General features: G+C 41.0%; 1 protein-coding gene across 1 annotated transcript; it reads left to right on the forward strand.

The window, feature by feature from the left end:
• LOC124867344 (PHD and RING finger domain-containing protein 1-like) lies at positions 1-8,738 on the forward strand. The gene is made up of 7 exons (XM_047363786.1): positions 1-546; positions 1,691-1,774; positions 2,142-2,269; positions 2,359-2,450; positions 3,044-3,249; positions 8,354-8,444; positions 8,541-8,738. Exons 1-7 carry the CDS (start codon positions 379-381, stop codon positions 8,573-8,575), a joined length of 804 nt encoding a protein of 267 aa, XP_047219742.1. The 5' UTR covers positions 1-378; the 3' UTR covers positions 8,576-8,738.
• The last annotated feature ends 11,212 nt before the right edge of the window (positions 8,739-19,950 follow it).

Consider the following 19,950-nt stretch of genomic DNA (forward strand, 5'->3'; position numbering starts at 1 on the left):
TAACACAGAAGAAGAAGTTTCTAGCTGTAAAGCGGCAGAAGCTAGTTATTTATATCGTCTTGTTCTCGTGTTGGTGATACTTTGCCAGTTATTCTGTAACAGTAAAACCGTTGACTGTATATAAGTTGCTTTTTTGCAAAATGTACTCTTTGAATAACAACGGCAATAAGCTAAAAACTTCAGATATTTTTTTATCGCTTTACCGAACTAACTTTAGCTAGCTAACTACTAGGGCTAGTTTACCAGCGTTAGCATCAACTCAGCTTTGTTGCTGGAGCTCAAAATCATGTTTTAATTTAATTTCTAGTCATTTATAGAAGTCTTGTTTTTTGTGACTACAAGCTTTGTCCCAGTTATTCCCTTTGAAATAACAACATTATGAATAAACCCGTAGCTTTAAACGCAGCTGAAGGACAATCTGCTGACGCCAGGTCGGATTCGGATAAATGCTACATCTGCTTGAGTCCCTTTGAGAAACAAACAGTGGGATTTTTGGAGAAGTGCCCACACTTGTTTTGTTTTGAGTGTATCTACCAGTGGTCTCAGGTAAACTCTTCATTGTTCACTGATTGTTTTGATGTCCAGCTAACAGTTGCAACCCACCATGAGTCTTAACTACAACTTTTTGTTACACAAAACATTAAATATTTTAGTCTGCAAGCATTTTGGGACTTTGAATCAAACTTTTATAAATGCTCTCTAGCTTGTTGTTTACTGTAAATTGATCATATTTGGGGTGATGGGCTTGTAGGGGGACTTTATTTTCAATGAAAGGGTTTCAAAGGTTTTTAGGCTTTGCTCACTTTCAACGCTTTTTAGATAGAAGTAAGGATTGTTCTTACAAAGAAAATATTTGTAAGCTTTAGTAATAGGAAGAAAGTGAAACATTCCTGATACAATCCATGTATAAGGTTTCTTCTGGTCCAAATATTTGGACTTGCCCCCAATTTAGCCAAAACAAATACGAAGTATCAGTAATTATAAAGAATAATAAATAGCGGGGCTTAAAATGTCGCAATTGATAATGTATTAAAATTATGGTTGTATGTAAAAGATGTTATCAGTCTAATATACTTGAAGAAAGTCACGGAGTGCTGGTGAGTAAGGCAAAGTTTAGCTGGAACTTAAAACATGGTAAAAATATCTCTGCCAGACTGATCACAGAGAAGTTTAGAAAACGTGTGTTTGTGGTTTATTATACAGTCATGGCCGAAAAATTATCTAAACTAGATAATATATCCTTATGGCTGGAAATCTAATTACACATTCACAATTCGTGGAATAAAAGATTATTTCAGATCAACCTAATATCAGGATGAAAACTTCCAGTCTTGGTCAGAGTGTGTAATCCGTCCAAAAGAGTGTCTATCTCACCACAAGAGGAACTTCTTCCAACAATCCAGGCACGATTAGGTGACAATCTGTGGAGTTCCCAGCATAGGACAACACCATGTCAGAGGACAAAAGTTATAACAACCTGACTTAAAGATGGTGAAAATCATGGACCAATAAACGTCACAACTCATTGGTCAACAGATCTCATGAAAGTGTCCCATTAGTCCATCCAGTAATAACTATTCCCATCTGATGTCTTTGCGAGTAAAATTCTTAAACATAACACTGTCACGTGTAAGCAGAGGTGCTGAAGAAGATGTCAAGTTAATTTTTGCTGTTTTGTTTCATGTTTAAGACGGCCAACACCTGCCCGGTGGATCGAATTAGTTTTGCTTATATCCTGCAGAGACGGTGTCCTGGAGAGGACAATCAGAAGAAGGTGTGTTGATAAAGTGTTTCTTTTATAGATTTATAAGTGCCAAAAGCGCTAACATAATGGCACTTTGTGAAAGAAGCATTTGTATATCGGGTAATTTAAATAAAATCTTAATGAACCGATTAAATAAATAAGTGTATAGACATATCTCAATAGTTTTCATTATGTGTAAATTCAATTCAGTTTTATTTATATAGCGCCACTTCACAACACATGTTGTCTCAAGGCACTTCATAAAAGTCAAGTACATACATTCCAATTAATCCTAACCATTGAACAGTGCAGTCAGAGTTAGTTATTTATTCAAAATATTTATTGGACTTATTTATTTTTGGAATTCTGACCCGTCTGGTCCTCCATATGCCTGTAGATCAAAGTGGCGACACGCAGAATGGACGATGAGACTGAGGAGGACTGGAGAAGCATAGTTATCTGCGAGGAATGTGGGCGCAGCGGCCACAGGGACCGACTGCTGGTTTGCAGACACTGTGACTCTGGGTGAGGCTTTGCATTAATTACCTACATAGTTTTTTTTTCTTGTCTTTGTGTTTGCATAAATAAATTGCTAATTTGCCACGGCTCTGCAGGTATCACATGGACTGCTTGACTCAACCTCTAAATACTGTCCCTGAAGGAGACTGGATGTGCCCTGAGTGTGTGGTCGCTTCTCAGAATACAGGTATATGTTTGATCAGTAAGATGATGCCTGAATACATAGGTTAAATGTTTTCACAACTTATTGTTGATGCTGTTATTTGGAAACAATATAGTTTCTCTCCTGCCGCAGCAAATTGCTAATGTGTGAACACGTGCAGACTTTTAATGATTTGTCATGGTATGTAAATGATGACATCTCATGATTTTCTTGAAGGGCGGGCGGTCGGTCCTGTTGGTGGAGGGGAGTGCCCCCTTTGGAATGGTAGAGGGAAAGGCTGGTAGGCTTTAGTTATTCAGTTGAGGCCAAGTTGAGACACCTACGTAAGCATTTTGCCATGCTTGCCAATCAGTGATGAAACACAGAGTTAGCTAAGTTCTTCTTGTAGTTGCTGAATTATTTTAGTCTTGACCAATGGGTAGCCATTACCTTCTAGAAAAATAGGACTAAACCTAAAGCAGAGAGATCAGATGCTACCTTCAGTAGCATTCTTGGATTTTACATCTGTGAGACAATAGGTGTCATCAATACTTTAAAAGCAATTGTATGTTGAAGGCAGCAGTTATCCAAGCGTACAAACCTAAAAACAACTGCTTTGGTGAAACGTCTCTATTCAGAGGGCTTTTTGGCAGAGGAGGAAGACATTAGTGATGGAGAAGTCACAGACCTCCTTGCTGACATGGACCAAACTCCATCTACAAGCAGTCGCCTCCGGGCCTCAACCGTGAATCATCCCAACAACTTCACAGAAAGACGGCGGAGCGTGAGGATCCAGAGCAGAGGGGAAAGCAGCAGTCCATATCAACGCCCCCAAACCTCATGGGTGAGTTTAGCATTACAGTACAGGGAGTCATCTGTCGTCACATGTATAGTAAGGAAGATATTTAAAAGAAATGTAAAATCAGGACCTTCATTCGTGTGATCACATGATCCCCTGACTATAGTATGTGTTGTTTATTTCTCTGGAGAGACATCCAGCCTACATTTGCATTTTCTTTAGTTTTGCGACTTGGATAAATGTGAATACTTGTTTGATTACAGTAACTGACATTTGTTTGCCTACATCAACTGGGTGTGACAATGTACTTGCATTGGCTTCATGCAGGCAGTATAATAAGTATTTAACACTTCAACGTTTTTCTCAGTAAATATATTTTTGTTGAAGAGGATTGGGCGGCGGACGAAGGTGGAGACCTCAGCGGCCCGATCCCCAGATGCTTAGGCAGGCTCTGGGGACGTGGAATATCACCTCGTTGGGGGGGAAGGAGCCTGAGCTTGTGCGGGAGGTCGAGAGATATCGACTAGAAATTGTCGGGCTCGCCTCCACGCACAGCGTGGGCTCCGGAACCCATCTCCTTGAGAAGGGCTGGACTCTCTTCTACTCTGCAGTGGCCCACGGGGAGAGGCGGCGGGCTGGGGTGGGTTTGCTTGTTGCCCCCCAGCTCAGCCGTCTCGTGTTGGGGTTTACCCCAGTGGATGAGAGGGTCGCATCCCTGCGCCTTCGGGTTGGTGAGAGGTCTCTGACTATCATTTCAGCCTACGGGCCGAGTGGTAGTGCAGAGTACCCGGCCTTCTTGGCGTCTCTGACGGGGGTGCTGGATAGTGCCCCTACTGGGGACTCCATTATTCTGCTGGGGGACTTCAACGCCCACGTGGGGAACGACAGTGACACCCGGAGAGGCGTGATCGGGTGGAATGGCCTCTCTGATCTGAATCCGAGTGGTGCTTTGTTATTGGACTTCTGTGCTAGTCACGGATTGTCCATAATGAACACCATGTTCAAACATAAGGGTGTCCATCAGTGCACTTGGCACCAGGACACCCTAGGCAGGAGGTCAATGATCGACTTTGTTGTATCATTAGACCTTTGGCCACATGTTTTGGACACTCTGGTGAAGAGAGGGGCTGAGCTGTCCACTGATCATCACCTGGTGGTGAGTTGGATCCACTGGAGGAGGAGAAAGCCGGACAGACTTGGCAGGCCCAAGCGCATAGTGAGGGTCTGCTGGGAATGTCTGGCGGAGCCCTCGGCCAGGGATGTATTCAACTCTCACCTCTGGGAGAGCTTTGACCAGATGCCGACGGATGTTGGAGACATAGAGTCCGAGTGGACCATGTTCTCCGCATCTATTGTCGATGCTGCTGCCCGTAGCTGCGGCCGTAAGGTCTGCGGTGCCTGTCGCGGCGGCAATCCCCGAACCCGGTGGTGGACACCGGCAGTAAGGGATGCTGTTAAGCTGAAGAAGGAGTCCTATCGGCTGTGGTTGGCTTGTGGGACTCCTGAGGCGGCTGACGGGTACCGTGGGGCCAAGCGTGCCGCGGCCCGGGCTGTGGCAGAGGCAAAAACTCGGACCTGGGAGGAGTTTGGTGAGGCCATGGAGAAGGACTACCGGTTGGCCCCGAAGCGATTCTGGCAAACCGTCCGGTTTGTTGGTTCGCATTGCCGGCAGTAAGTCGGACCTGTTCCCGGTGCATGTTGGACTCTGGCAGGGCTGCCCTTTGTCAGTGGTCCTGTTCATAACTTTTATGGACAGGATTTCTAGACGTAGCCAAGGGCCGGAGTGGGTCTGGTTTGGGGACCAGAGGATTTCGTCTCTTCTTTTTGCGGATGACGTGGTCCCGCTGGCCCCCTCTAGCCAAGACCTACAGCATGCACTGGGGCAGTTCGCAGCCGAGTGTGAAGCGGCAGGGATGAAGATCAGCTCCTCCAAGTCCGAGGCCATGGTTCTGGACCGGAAAAGGGTGGCTTGTCCTCTTCAGGTTGGAGGGGAGTTCCTGCCTCAAGTGGAGGAGTTTAAGTATCTCTGGGTATTGTTCACGAGTGAGGGAAGAATGGAGCGGGAGATCGACAGACGGATCGGTGCGGCTGCCACAGTAATGGGGGCGCTGTGCCGGTCCATTGTGGTGAAGAGAGAGCTGAACCGAAAAGCGAAGCTCTCGATTTACCGGTTGGTCTATGTTCCTACCCTCACCTATGGCCATGAACTTTGGGTCATGACCAAAAGAACGAGATCCCGGATACAAGCGGCTGAAATGAGCTTCCTCCGTAGGGTGGCCGGGCACTCCCTTAGAGATAGGGTGAGGAGCTCGGCCATCCGGGAGGGGCTCTGAGTAGAGCCGCTGCTCCTCCACATCGAGAGGAGCCAGTTGAGGTGCCTCGGGCATCTATACCGAATGCCTCCTGGACGCCTTCCTCGGGAGGTTTTCCAGGCACGTCCCACCGGGAGGAGGCCCAGGGGATGACCCAGGACACGCTGGAGGGACTATGTCTCTCGGCTGGCCTGGGAACGCCTGGGGCTCCCCCCGGAGGAGCTGGAGGAGGTGTCTGGGGAGAGGGACGTCTGGGTGTCTCTGCTGCGTCTGCTGCCCCTGCGGCCCGGTCCCGGATAACGCGGAAGACGACGAGTACGAGTATATTTTTGTTGATGGTGGTTACTGTTATGTCTTGGGGTTTAGACACGTTCAAAAGGCTTAGATGAGAATTTTCCAGGGAAGACACTGTTGACATGGACTTAGTTGAACAAAGGGTGGTTTTATTTCAACCAGGCCCATACCAAAAATTACAGCTCCGATCTGGAGGAATCTGAAGCTGAATGTAGAAGACTTCTCCCAAGAACTATGAACACAGCTCTTCTTTATAGGTGTACAGACAGCACACACACCGTTTCCCATGTTTAGCTCAGTTATCTGTAAGCATACAGCTACAACTATATAAGCACAGCCAGTCATTCATATGTTGCCTTTTTTTGACATCTAAAGCCAGAAAACCAGCTGAAATCTCAGGGTTTATAAAGTAATCCTGCCCCCATCAGCACAACATAATGTCAGGTGGTTGCTTTTGATTAAGTATGGAAAAGTTTCACATTTACAATGTGTTCCATTAAAATCATGTCATGATCGATAAAATAAAAAACTGCGCTCTCACGACCTTAACTACGTTACTGTTGCAAAACATACTAATTGATTTGGTTACAGATGTATTCCTAAACCTCTGAGTGTTCTAACTGTTGGGGTCATATCCTGGAAGTGGAAAGAAACTGGCCATAAACTGACCATGAACTGGCCATGACCAGGGGTTCATCACAGGATTTCTGACCGAGGAGTCAAAAAACTAATCAGAAGAGACATGAAACAATTAGTAAAACACTCAGCCACAATGCCTTCTAAGACTGCTCACCACACAAGACTCCACTGGTGAAGAAAAAGCAAGTTGAACCTCATTTAAACTTTGCAACACAACATTTTGAAAAGTCAATGGAAAACTAGGAGAATACGGTCTGGTTAGCTAAGACCAAATTTTAATTCTTTGATTGTATGGATGAGGAATATCCATGCACATCACTCCAAAAATACACCACACGAACAGTGAAGGTTGGAGGTGATCAGCTCGTTGATCCAAAACAAACAGCCAAGGAAACTCCCAGTTTGTGTCAGAAAAATAAATTGTATCTAAAAGTGTGGCTCAGTCAATTTTCCCATCTTCCTTCTGTATATATACTGATTAACATTAATGAAAAGGAAAAAATCCAGAGTTAATGAGGAGCAGCTTCGTCTTATGTCTTTGTGCTGTTTTCAAAGTGTAGCTGGTATATTTTACATAGAAAAGCCTTTTTCGTAGAAATGTTTTTGGTTGATTTGGGAATATTGCAACTGTGTAAATGTGCTGGATTCTAACCATACGTATATAAATAAACAACACTCCATATTTAGTCAGATTCTTTAGATCAGTGATGTTATTTAGAGCCTAATATTCCATCCTTAATGGGAATAATGAATAAAAAAGAACTATACGATGGTGCAAGATACTGATATCTTAAAAAACACTCTTCACTGATGATGATGGAAAGTTTCTGACAAGTAAAAACAGCTGAAGAAGGAAATGTTTATTGTCTGCAACACTCAGATAATTCAGCAATTGCAGTAAATGTTTATCATTATTACTGATCTTACTGTGTGTCATTCTGGGGTTTCCTTAAAATATTGAAAGCTGTTGTTAAAGTTCTGAGAGGTGCTTCAGATTCTGTTTTGTTCTGCATTTGCACTGCGAATTAACATGTTTGTGCAAATGTCATGAGACTGTGTCCAATACCTGAGGTGGTCACATGAGAGCTGACACATTGGAAAAATATTTGAATGCAATTTCAGGACACACAGACATCGCCTTTTAACAGCTTTATTCATAAGTTGCAGCAGTTACTCTCCCAGATGTGCACATCTGTCATATTTACCTGTGTTGTAGCTGCATTAAATGTCCTAGAACAGTTGGAGTCTAACTTCTCAGACTAAGAGAGGAAGTTAGATCGTCCTCGCTGCTTGTAGATATTCTACATGCAAAGCATTACTGCGAATGTGAAAGCAGCACAATGATGTTTACCCGCACTTCCTGCGATTTGTCGCACTGTTACCCATGTTTGTGGTAAATGTGGGAAAGTCGTCTTGTTTTTGTGCTGCAGCCTCCCCCGAGACTTCTTACTGTATTTTCCATATGTATTCATACCTCTTGAGTGCTTTCACATTTTGTCACGCTACAATCACAAACTTTAATTTATTTTTAATGGGGGGATTTTATGCGACACACAGAGCAGTGCATCATTATGAAGTGAACAAACTGCAGTAGTTGTAAAAAAAAGATGTTTTATCATTAAAAATCTGAAAAATGTGTGGCATTCATTTATTTTCACCCCTCTTTACTCTGATACTCCTGAATAAATTGCAGTGCAAGACGTTAAGGTTAAAGCGGTATTAATACTTTTACAAGTCACTATCAATGTTCTCTGTTATTGCTAGAACATAAATAATATGGTTGCTCGATTATGGAAAAAAATTAATTTGAAATCATGATTATTTAATTATTTATCTTACACAATAATGAAGCAAATAGTACTCGTAAAACTTGTATTTCTATTAAAATTGGATATTTTTTTCAGCATGTCCCTAAATACCTGATACGTGCATCAAGGCCTGCAGTAACTACTGGAGGATCTGTAAATCTCCCTGGTGTCAAATGTTTTTCAGACAGTAAGAAATCAACTAGAACTTTACATACCTGCTGTGGCAAGATGCTCAGTTTTGCAAAATAAAAGAAATAACAAACTTTATGTGTTTGCTTCACAGAAAAGAAAAGAAAAAGACGGAAGCATGTAGCTTGAAGAAGCAACAATTTGAGGTTTTTGAACATTCAGTGCCTGGAAAAAGACAAATGGTACTACCGTGAGTGACCACAAGATGGCTTCATTGTGCCAGGATAATAAAAAGTAAGAACCTGAATAAGACTGTTTTTTGCAGTAGTTTTAATAAATTTGCTAAACCTTTGCTTGGTCTTTTTATTTTTTACTTAAAGTTTGCATCACATTTTGAGCCACTTCTTTGTTTTTGCTCTAAAAGCTGTTCAAAGGTTTAGTAAAAGAATCAGTTTTACATCATTAGCAGACATTTTCTGAACAAAAGGAATCCCTCTTCATACAGTCTAAATAGCCTTTATTTAAGTTTTATGCCCTGTGACCTTTAAGACTAGAAAGGAGAAGAGGACTGCCACTGATGACAGCATTTCAACAATTCATGCTAGCTGAATATGTCAGCAGCGAAGGTCATGAATTTAAGGGGATCGAATAGGTGGAAGGTGCTGCTAAGAGAGCCTGTAATGCAGAGCTCTCCACATGTCAAATATCAGCCTTACCTAAACTGGTGTGGATATCTGTGAAAAGTGTCAAAATGATTGGGATAATTATTAATATTAAACTTTGTGAAATTAAATATGCTTTTAATAGATTAGAATGTTTTCTTTTAATCAGAAATGATCATATAAGGTGGATTATTGGTCATCAAGGCAAAGAATCAAAGATCCTGCTTTAGGTAAAGCAAGCCAAACTTGTTCCCAGTTGGACTCTTTCAGGGCTGCCACTTGTCCTTGATCCTGTTTGTGGTGTTCATGGACGGCTATCACAATTTATTAATGGAGAGGAGAGTGTCTGGTTTGGGTTCTGTTGGCATTGTCATGCCATGACCTTCAGTGTGTGTTAAGAGTTTGCAGTCGAGTGTGAAGCACCAGAGATAAAGGTCAGTTCCTCTTTCCATGGTTCCTAACCAGAAAACGGTGGATCTTCCCTTCGGATCAGGGGTGAGTCTTTGCCTCCAGTGGAGTAGACAAAGTATCTCGGTGCCTTCTTAATGAGTAATGGGATGAATAGGTGGATTGGGCAGTTGTTTTTTAAGTCTGTTGTAGTTAAAAAGAGCTGAATCAAAAAGAAACCCTCACCTTTTGTCATGAAATATGGATCATGACTGGAAGAATGACATCCCAGACATGTAAATTAACTTCCTCTGACAGGTTGCTTGGCCTCAGTCTTAAAGGTAGGGGGGTAGCTGTAAGTAGACCTAGTTCTGCTCTGAAAGGACTCAGCAGAGGTGGTGTTGGCCTCTGATAAGGAGGCTTGATGTCTCCTTTTAAAGGGAAAACCCCAGGACAGAGCTAGAAGTCACTGGAGCAACTACTGGTCCCTCTCAAAATATTAGCATATTGTGATAAAGTTCATTATTTTCCATAATGTAATGATGAAAATTTAACATTCATATATTTTAGATTCATTGCACACTAACTGAAATATTTCAGGTCTTTTATTGTCTTAATATGGATGATTTTGGCATACAGCTCATGAAAACCCAAAATTCCTATCTCACAAAATTAGCATATTTCATCCGACCAATAAAAGAAAAGTGTTTTTAATACAAAAAACGTCAACCTTCAAATAATCATGTACAGTTATGCACTCAATACTTGGTCGGGAATCCTTTGGCAGAAATGACTGCTTCAATGCGGCGTGGCATGGAGGCAATCAGCCTGTGGCACTGCTGAGGTCTTATGGAGGCCCAGGATGCTTCGATAGCGGCCTTTAGCTCATCCAGAGTGTTGGGTCTTGAGTCTCTCAACGTTCTCTTCACAATATCCCACAGATTCTCTATGGGGTTCAGGTCAGGAGAGTTGGCAGGCCAATTGAGCACAGTGATACCATGGTCAGTAAACCATTTACCAGTGGTTTTGGCACTGTGAGCAGGTGCCAGGTCGTGCTGAAAAATGAAATCTTCATCTCCATAAAGCTTTTCAGCAGATGGAAGCATGAAGTGCTCCAAAATCTCCTGATAGCTAGCTGCATTGACCCTGCCCTTGATAAAACACAGTGGACCAACACCAGCAGCTGACACGGCACCCCAGACCATCACTGACTGTGGGTACTTGACACTGGACTTCTGGCATTTTGGCATTTCCTTCTCCCCAGTCTTCCTCCAGACTCTGGCACCTTGATTTCTGAATGACATGCAGAATTTGCTTTCATCCGGTTAAAAGTACTTTGGACCACTGAGCAACAGTCCAGTGCTGCTTCTCTGTAGCCCAGGTCAGGCGCTTCTGCCGCTGTTTCTGGTTCAAAAGTGGCTTGACCTGGGGAATGCTGCACCTGTAGCCCATTTCCTGCACACAGCCTGTGCACGGTGGCTCTGGATGTTTCTACTCCAGACTCAGTCCACTGCTTCCGCAGGTCCCCCAAGGTCTGGAATCAGCCCTTCTCCACAATCTTCCTCAGGGTCCGGTCACCTCTTCTCATTGTGCAGCGTTTTCTGCCACACTTTTTCCTTCCCACAGACTTCCACTGAGGTGCCTTGATACAGCACTCTGGGAACAACCTATTCATTCAGAAATGTCTTTCTGTGTCTTACCCTCTTGCTTGAGGGTGTCAATAGTGGCCTTCTGGACAGCAGTCAGGTCGGCAGTCTTACCCATGATTGGGGTTTTGAGTGATGAACCAGGCTGGGAGTTTTAAAGGCCTCAGGAATCTTTTGCAGGTGTTTAGAGTTAACTCGTTGATTCAGATGATTAGGTTCATAGCTCGTTTAGAGACCCTTTTAATGATATGCTAATTTTGTGAGATAGGAATTTTGGGTTTTCATGAGCTGTATGCCACAATCATCCTGTATTAAGACAATGAAAGACCTGAAATATTTCAGTTAGTGTGCAATGAATCTAAAATATATGAATGTTAAATTTTCATCATTACATTATGGAAAATAATGAACTTTATCACAATATGCTAATATTCTGAGAAGGACCTGTATATATCCCTTCCAGTCTGGGAGCGCTTTGGGGTCTTCCAAAATGAGCTGGAGTGTGTCGCTGAGGATAAGCCGGTCTGGGTCTCCCTCCTGGACCTGTTGCCTCTGCAAACGAATCTTGGATAAGCAGAAGACAGATGGAATCAATGGAATTTGTCTGAATAATGTTTTTAATAAGGTGCAGCCACATAAAGATCTGGACCTTCATAAATCACAGATTAATTTTATATTATTTAAATTGTACATTAAATTATTTTATTCTTAATATGGGATAAAAAGTTTTTCTGGATTCTGAATATACTGAGTGAGAAACCCAAGTCAGTCCGTACTGGAAAAAAAACATCTCCAACTTCGTCCTTCTAGGCACCAGTTCTCCTCAAGGTCTGCGCACAGTCCACTGTTCACACTTAATATGTGCATTGACATATAATATAATATAATATAATATTGGCATATTGATATATGCGGTAAATTTGCAGGTTTTACCACATTAGTGAGATCCATTTATGGAAATAATCAATCAAGGCTGGTGCAAAGAAAACAACCTGGTTCTCAGTGTGGAGGAAAATGTTCAACAAGTTAAACCACTAATACAATGCCTTGCAAAAATATTCTTCAACATTATACAGACTCTTTACACGACAAAAACAAACTTTAATGTGTTTTATTATGATTTTATGTGATAGACCAACACAAAGTAGTGCATAGTTGAGAAGTGGAAGGAAAAGGTTTTCATAAGTGAAAATCAGCAAAGCGTGTTGTGAATATTCAGCCCCCTTTAATCTGACATCCCTTTATAAAATTATCGGTAACCAATTACCCCCCGAAGTCACCTGTTAGTCGATAGAGTTCCTCGGGCATTTTGCAACGCACTGAATGAACAATGAAGGGCTTGATTTTTAGCTTTCCTCGGGTCTCACGTGTATGGAGGTATACACATGTATACAAACAGATATTAGATCCCTGAGGTTTTGGAGAGTCATCAGACTCCAATACCAACCAAGCCCTGTGATCTTCCTTCATCTCATTGCCTAGCAACGCCAGCCTCTGTGTTGTCCCATCATCTTACCAAGACACGCTCACATCTCCTTTGATCTTAAATCGGACCTTTGAAGTCCTGAAACTGTCATGAGATGAATATATCAGCTGCATATCAAGCGATTTGTGTGCGAGGCAAAAAATGATTCTAGAAAAATCCTGTTTTATTTTAACCCTGTGACGGTAATATAGTGAAGTCATTGGAGCGCTGACGTATCTATGTTCACGTGGTTGGCATGTGTGTGTATCTGTTGTGTTCTAGGAGATGAGAACTCAACAAGCCTGCAGCTCTTCCTGCCCTACTTTCTCTTAAAACGACATTTGCTGAGACAACTTTTCACCTTCTTTGACCAGCTGAGCAGAACTGATCAAATAAATAAGATGTACTGAATAAAATGCTGCAAATGTAATGCTCTGTGTGACATTCTGTCATCTGAAATGTTACAGAAATCTCTTTACACTTTCAAAAATTCTTTTTCTAGTTTTATGATATTAAATTGAATGAATACATGAATGTTAGAATTAATATTTGACTTCTGATGTATAATATCCTTCACGTGTGGATGTTGGAGTCTAAAGTTTGTTTACTCTTACACACCTTGGGTTTTTAAACTGACAGAAGAAGCTACCTACATAGTACAAGCATAGCTTAAAGCTACAACCTTAAACTGGAGGTTTAAAGACTTGTTTTGCAATATATATAAAAAAAGCAAACCTGTTGTTTCTACAACATTTTCTGCCTCCTGTTGGGAAAACCCAGTACACCCCCACTCAATGAAGTCAGGACTTCACTCTTCATTATAGTCGTTGGTCTTTGAAAAAATACCAATAAAACCTGAATGCTTGAAAACCTCAAAGCTGGAGTTCATTTTCAGTTAACCACCTCCAGTCTTGATGTAACCAGACAGTAATCCACCATAACTCAGCAGAGATCGCTCAACTTATACTTTCATCTTCACAGCGAACCAGTCCATTGGCATGTGTGTGAGTATGGACATTACTGTGGTAGTGCCTTGTGTTCCTCTGAGAAACTCGGACCCTCACCCTTCAAGGATCTGTGCCATACTTAGATGTGGGTCAGAGTGCAATGAAGTGACCCTATAAAACACGGTGAACCCTAAGTTACTCCTGCTGCTCATCATGCTGTTGTGAGACTTCATGATAGGAATTTAGTCTTTTGACACTGAAAGCAGCAACGTCTGAAAAGACAGCTGCAACAGCAGATTGATCCCTTTACAAAATGTTTGATAATTAGTATTATTTTAGAAAGGCCACCACAGGTCATGATATGGTATACACAGAACAAACATTTAACTTTGCCTACATTGTGCCCTTTATGTAATTTGCAGACTGCTGCATACTGAGCATTGTAATTAGACATTTTAACAGCTTCTTGTCTGAATAAATGACAGAAATGCCAGATCAGCTACTGGTATGTTTTTGTTTTTATCGTCCAATGATTTAAAGGGATTTTATTAAGAGTGTTGTGCTCTGGTATAAATAAGCCTTTCTCCAGAGCTAGAACTTAATCATTTATGTTGCTGGAGAGGTCAGCTTTGCTGCTAGGATTGTAACTCGGAGTCGACCTCTGTGACTGAATGACCTGGAGTCAGTCTGGTTTTGTCCTGCTGATACAGCATTAAAGGCTTCCTGAGACATTTTTTCCATTGTTTTCTCTTTCGACCGGTCCACCCAGGTCACCCAGTCCTCATCCCATCTGTCCTTTTTGACATCCTGACACCATCTAGGATCACCAACAGATAAAGCCTGCTGCAGAGTATTAGGAGCTGCAGGTTTTAATTGATTTGGATTGTAACATCACATCAATTGTGCAAGCTTCCCCAGTGATCCATGTGATTGTGAGCATTTATATTTATATTTGTTTCTCACTGCTTTTCTCTGCTAATGTGTTCAGATGTTTTGTTTTCTTTAAATTATCTTCAGTCTAAGTACTTGCCTTGATGTGAATCGTGTTGAGAAATGAGAATAATTCAAGTTGAGGCTTATAAATGTTGAATGACACTTACTTCACTGAAGTACTCCTGTTCAGAAGAAAAGGGATGCCGTCACATGATGGCTGTGTGAATGAGCTGACACTAATAGATCTAACATGTTTAAAGCATTTACTATGTAAAGCTTATGACATGCATTCTGTTACGTAAGGGTAATGTAAAGATGTGAAAATGATATAGTATATTTACAAGTTAATTAAATCGGTCAACAGTGATAAACAATGTTAAACAAAGGCATAAAACTGCGCTGCACTGTGGTGTGGTTCTAGCGTTGTTGTCTTGCAGCCAGAAGGTCCTGGGTTGTAGTTTATAGCTGAGCTTATTTAAAAATGGCAATCTCAACCAAAAGTAATGTTAAGAGACACTCTGGTTTAAAAAAAAAAGCTTCACTTGCTAATGCACATAAATAAGTCAGCAGTGATCTTACATTGAGTGCAAACAGCTTTGGGGAATGTTAGTCTCAGACTCAGGAAAGGTCATGTGTCAACTGCCTTCAGGGTGTGACCCAGTATGCAGAATATATCTTATTTAAATAAGTAATATCAAGACATTTTACTGGGTTGTCGTGCTCGTTTAGTGGTTAATGAATTCACCCGGCTTAAAAGGGTACTTCATTCATTCTTCATTGGTTTGGTGTGTTTTCTGAGATGCGAAATAAATCCCCGTCATATACAGGTCCTTCTCAAAATATTAGCATATTGTGATAAAGTTCATTATTTTCCATAATGTCATGATGAAAATTTAACATTCATATATTTTAGATTCATTGCACACTAACTGAAATATTTCAGGTCTTTTATTGTCTTAATACAGGATGATTTTGGCATACAGCTCATGAAAACCCAAAATTCCTATCTCACAAAATTAGCATATCATTAAAAGGGTCTCTAAACGAGCTATGAACCTAATCATCTGAATCAACAATTTAACTCTAAACACCTGCAAAAGATTCCTGAGGCCTTTAAAGCTCCCAGCCTGGTTCATCACTCAAAACCCCAATCATGGGTAAGACTGCCGACCTGACTGCTGTCCAGAAAGGCCACTATTGACACTCTCAAGCAAGAGGGTAAGACACAGAAAGAAATTTCTGTACGAATAGGCTGTTCCCAGAGTGCTGTATCAAGGCACCTCAGTGGGAAGTCTGTGGGAAGGAAAAAGTGTGGCAGAAAACGCTGCACAACGAGAAGAGGTGACCGGACCCTGAGTAAGATTGTGGAGAAGGGCCAATTCCAGACCTTGGGGGACCTGCGGAACCAGTGGACTGAGTCTGGAGTAGAAACATCCAGAGCCACCGTGCACAGGCGTGTGCAGGAAATGGACTACAGGTGCCGCATTCCCCAGACCTGGGCTACAGAGAAGCAGCACTGGACTGTTGCTCAGTGGTCCAAAGTACTTTTTTCGGATGAAAGCAAATCCTGCATGTCATTCAGAAATCAAGGTGCCAGAGTCTGGAGGAAGACTGGGGAGAAGGAAATGCCAAAATGCCAGAAGTCCAGTGTCAAGTACCCACAGTCAGTGATGGTCTGGGGTGCCGTGTCAGCTGCTGGTGTTGGTCCACTGTGTTTTATCAAGGGCAGGGTCAATGCAGCTAGCTATCAGGAGATTTTGGAGCACTTCATGCTTCCATCTGCTGAAAAGCTTTATGGAGATGAAGATTTCATTTTTCAGCACGACCTGGCACCTGCTCACAGTGCCAAAACCACTGGTAAATGGTTTACTGACCATGGTATCACTGTGCTCAATTGGCCTGCCAACTCTTCTGACCTGAACCCCATAGAGAATCTGTGGGATATTGTGAAGAGAACGTTGAGAGACTCAAGACCCAACACTCTGGATGAGCTAAAGGCCGCTATTGAAGCATCCTGGGCCTCCATAAGACCTCAGCAGTGCCACAGGCTGATTGCCTCCATGCCACGCCGCATTGAAGCAGTCATTTCTGCCAAAGGATTCCCAACCAAGTATTGAGTGCATAACTGTACATGATTATTTGAAGGTTGACGTTTTTTGTATTAAAAACACTTTTCTTTTATTGGTCGGATGAAATATGCTAATTTTGTGAGATAGGAATTTTGGGTTTTCATGAGCTGTATGCCAAAATCATCCGTATTAAGACAATAAAAGACCTGAAATATTTCAGTTAGTGTACAATGATTCTAAAATATATGAATGTTAAATTTTCATCATGACATTATGGAAAATAATTAACTTTATCACAATATGCTAATATTTTGAGAAGGACCTGTAGAAAACCAGAAGAAGTTTAGAAAGTATAAAGATGTTTTGCATTTGTCTTCAGAGTCAAGAATTTAGATCTGGGAGAGTCTGTTAAATTAACAATGCTACAGTTGCAAGTCAGACAACCACTGGGATGTTCATTAAAAGTGGCTGTACAGTAAAATGTGATTTAAAGTCTCACAAGTGCAAATAAATATGTATTACAATAACTTTGTAAGGGGAGTTGCAGAAATAAACTGTTTATGTGGACATATAGTGGTTTCTATCTTATTAAATCAGTCAAACGCAGAATTGTACAGCATGTGTTTGTAACCACGTCCCTTTAGTATCCAAATGATTGAAATACAGGGCAATATTTTTACTGCTTTATAGTAGTTAGCCCTGCTACAGAGCACAACAATTAGAGAATCTCACGGTCTTCTGACCTGCATCTGGAACACAGTTAGGTTGGGTGTGTAATCACTACCAGATCCAGGTTCTGACCATGCAGGCTAACGAATGTAGTATTTATGTTATATTAGCCATGTACCAGTTTTTATATTTACCATATGAAACATCCATGAGATCAGTCTTTTCTTCTCATCAATAACGAGACATTTGAGGGCATTTCTCCTTCCTGCCCAACTGGTTAGTATGTCTAAGCAGCATTACACAAATACTGATGGGAGCACCATGGTAAAGGATCAACATTAATTGTTAAGACTAATTTAGATATGTTGTTTCAAAAGGGGGAAAAATATGCATAATACATACTATTTATCTGCCGTTTGTACAGGCTTAGTTTCTGGCTTGTACTGTTTTGTACCTGCAGTCAAAGGGGATAAAATTACATGCTGCATACCCAGCAGTTCAACTTGCAGCTCTTTCCAGCAGACTAAAGAGGGGAGCAAAAGTAGGTCACCATCCAAGAGAGCTATACATCTTTCTCGGTGTTGCAGTGGTGCTTGGGTATGTTATAGGAGGAGGGGTTCTGATGGAAGCATATTTGGGATTCAAAAGCTTTTTTAATCTTCATGTACTGTACAAAGGCACATGGTACATCTCAGATAGCGGTGGCCACAAAAATATGAGGATATGAACACCAAAAGTATCAAATCTAATTGTAGATAGCCAGATGTTATTAATGATCCACTAAACAGAGAAAAATACTACTAATCAGAGGCTGTTTGATTTCCTAAAGTATTTCCTAAGATCAAGAGAGGAAAATGAGAAGTCAATGATTTTATCTATAGGTGGTAATTTCGAGGTATTCCTTTTGCCAAATCCATTGCAGTGCTACACCCGTATTACCGCTTGCTTAATTCGTTTTTTTTTTTGGGTTTTTTTTCCAGTTCTTTCTGTTACTTCTGTTCTTACTGGTGAAACAATTACTCTGGTCCCCAAACACTGGTTGTAGCATGGCTCCAACTCTCTGGGGGAGCTAATTAAAGAACAACTGTGCATTGCAACCCAATAGCCAATCACACATCTTTATTTTTGGTACTGATTTAATCTGGACCAAACATCTTATACATTTGACCAAATATGATAAACCTGGAAATGTGTGAGTCAAATGTTTTTCACAATGCACCTGCAAAAACTGAGTATGGTTAATACTGCAAAACAAAATTATATTTACACACATGAGTAAACTTTTTATAAAAACTGAAAGCAGTGAAACAAAACGTTGGTCAGACCAGTTGTATTGTGTCACATATTTAGATGAAAATATTACATGTTTGACATTGTAAAGCAGAACATTTCTTTGCCATTTGTTGGAGAGGTCCAAGAGGTTTGACCTTAGGTAGTATATGTGTTATGCTCTGTGTTGGCATGTATTTTGTGTGTAAATTAAGACAATCTGACCACTAAATATTGGATGAGTACAATGCCTTGTACAATTACCTAAAACAGATCTGAAATCAAGTTACCATTTACTCTGGTGCCAAAATCACTTGTGCACATCCTTAAATTTCTCCTATATTTTAAAGGAACTATGTTGCTTTTGCTGTACATTAAGTCAGTGGTTTACATCATGTGGCCATTTATGCTTTGACTCTAATGATATTTCTATATCTGCTGCATCACTGAGCTCTTGCGCATCATATCCGAAGATCTTGCACTCCTGTATTAAAATCCATAACAGTGTTGATTAAACGCATACTGCAAAGTTTGTGCCGCTTAAAACTTAGTGCCACTAAGCTTTCTGCTGCAGCTTGCACTCTAGCATCAGCCAACTGCTGACTCAACAGATTTATAGAGGCAGAGAGTGCTTTGATCACAGATTTGTAAAAGGAGCTGAGGATAGTCAAAAGACAGCATAATGGTTGTTTTAGCCTTCAAAGTTGAGTTGAATCGACTGAAGAAGTAAAACTCTGATACGTGTGACAACATAAATGTGTGGCAGAAGAAATATTACAAGTATTTCTTTATCTAAAGATTGAAATATACAAGATGTAAAAACACTTTCTGGGTTCTTCTTTTGATTTTTTTCTTAAATAAAAATATACAGTCAAAATAATGTATTATAACTTTAGATTCTTATGCTGCCTATTTACTTGATTTCTTGGTGGATTGGTTTGTTTCAAGAATCAGTTCATAGAAACCCATCAACCAGCTTTGCTTGGACGATTTGGAAAAATGTCAAATTGACTAAATAAAAAAAAATACATATGGAATTAAAAGTGGTTGAAAAAACAACTGTTTATCAGGACAAGCTTTATCGGCCAACACTGTGTGCCCAAACAAGAAATTTAACTTTGATTTTACTCGGCTGTGCAACAATAGGTTTGGCTATGAATCATTATTAAGTGTCAAGAGCAATTATTAATAAGGTTGGAAATTTTATTTAAAAATGAATGTCGTGGGCACCATGTGATTATCAGGAAATAAGAACCAAACAGCTTTCAGTCTCAGTCAGTTATTTCATTGCCTGCCTGATGAGGTGTGGTATCATAGGAGAACAGATGAAAGAGTGAATTTGCGCACTGTTGTTCTTAAACAGCAAAGACCTCCACACAATGCAGAGTAAACACAACTCCAAGCTCAAGTATACCTACGCTGAAAGAGAATAAGTTTGGTTTGGTTGTTGGGTGTATTAACCCACACAATTTATTACACCGTCCCCCAGCATCAGAACCTCTTCAAAGTGCCTGGTT

Source organism: Girardinichthys multiradiatus, chromosome 1 (assembly GCF_021462225.1).
Source record: "Girardinichthys multiradiatus isolate DD_20200921_A chromosome 1, DD_fGirMul_XY1, whole genome shotgun sequence".
In the NCBI taxonomy this organism is placed as follows: Eukaryota; Metazoa; Chordata; class Actinopteri; order Cyprinodontiformes; family Goodeidae; genus Girardinichthys; species Girardinichthys multiradiatus.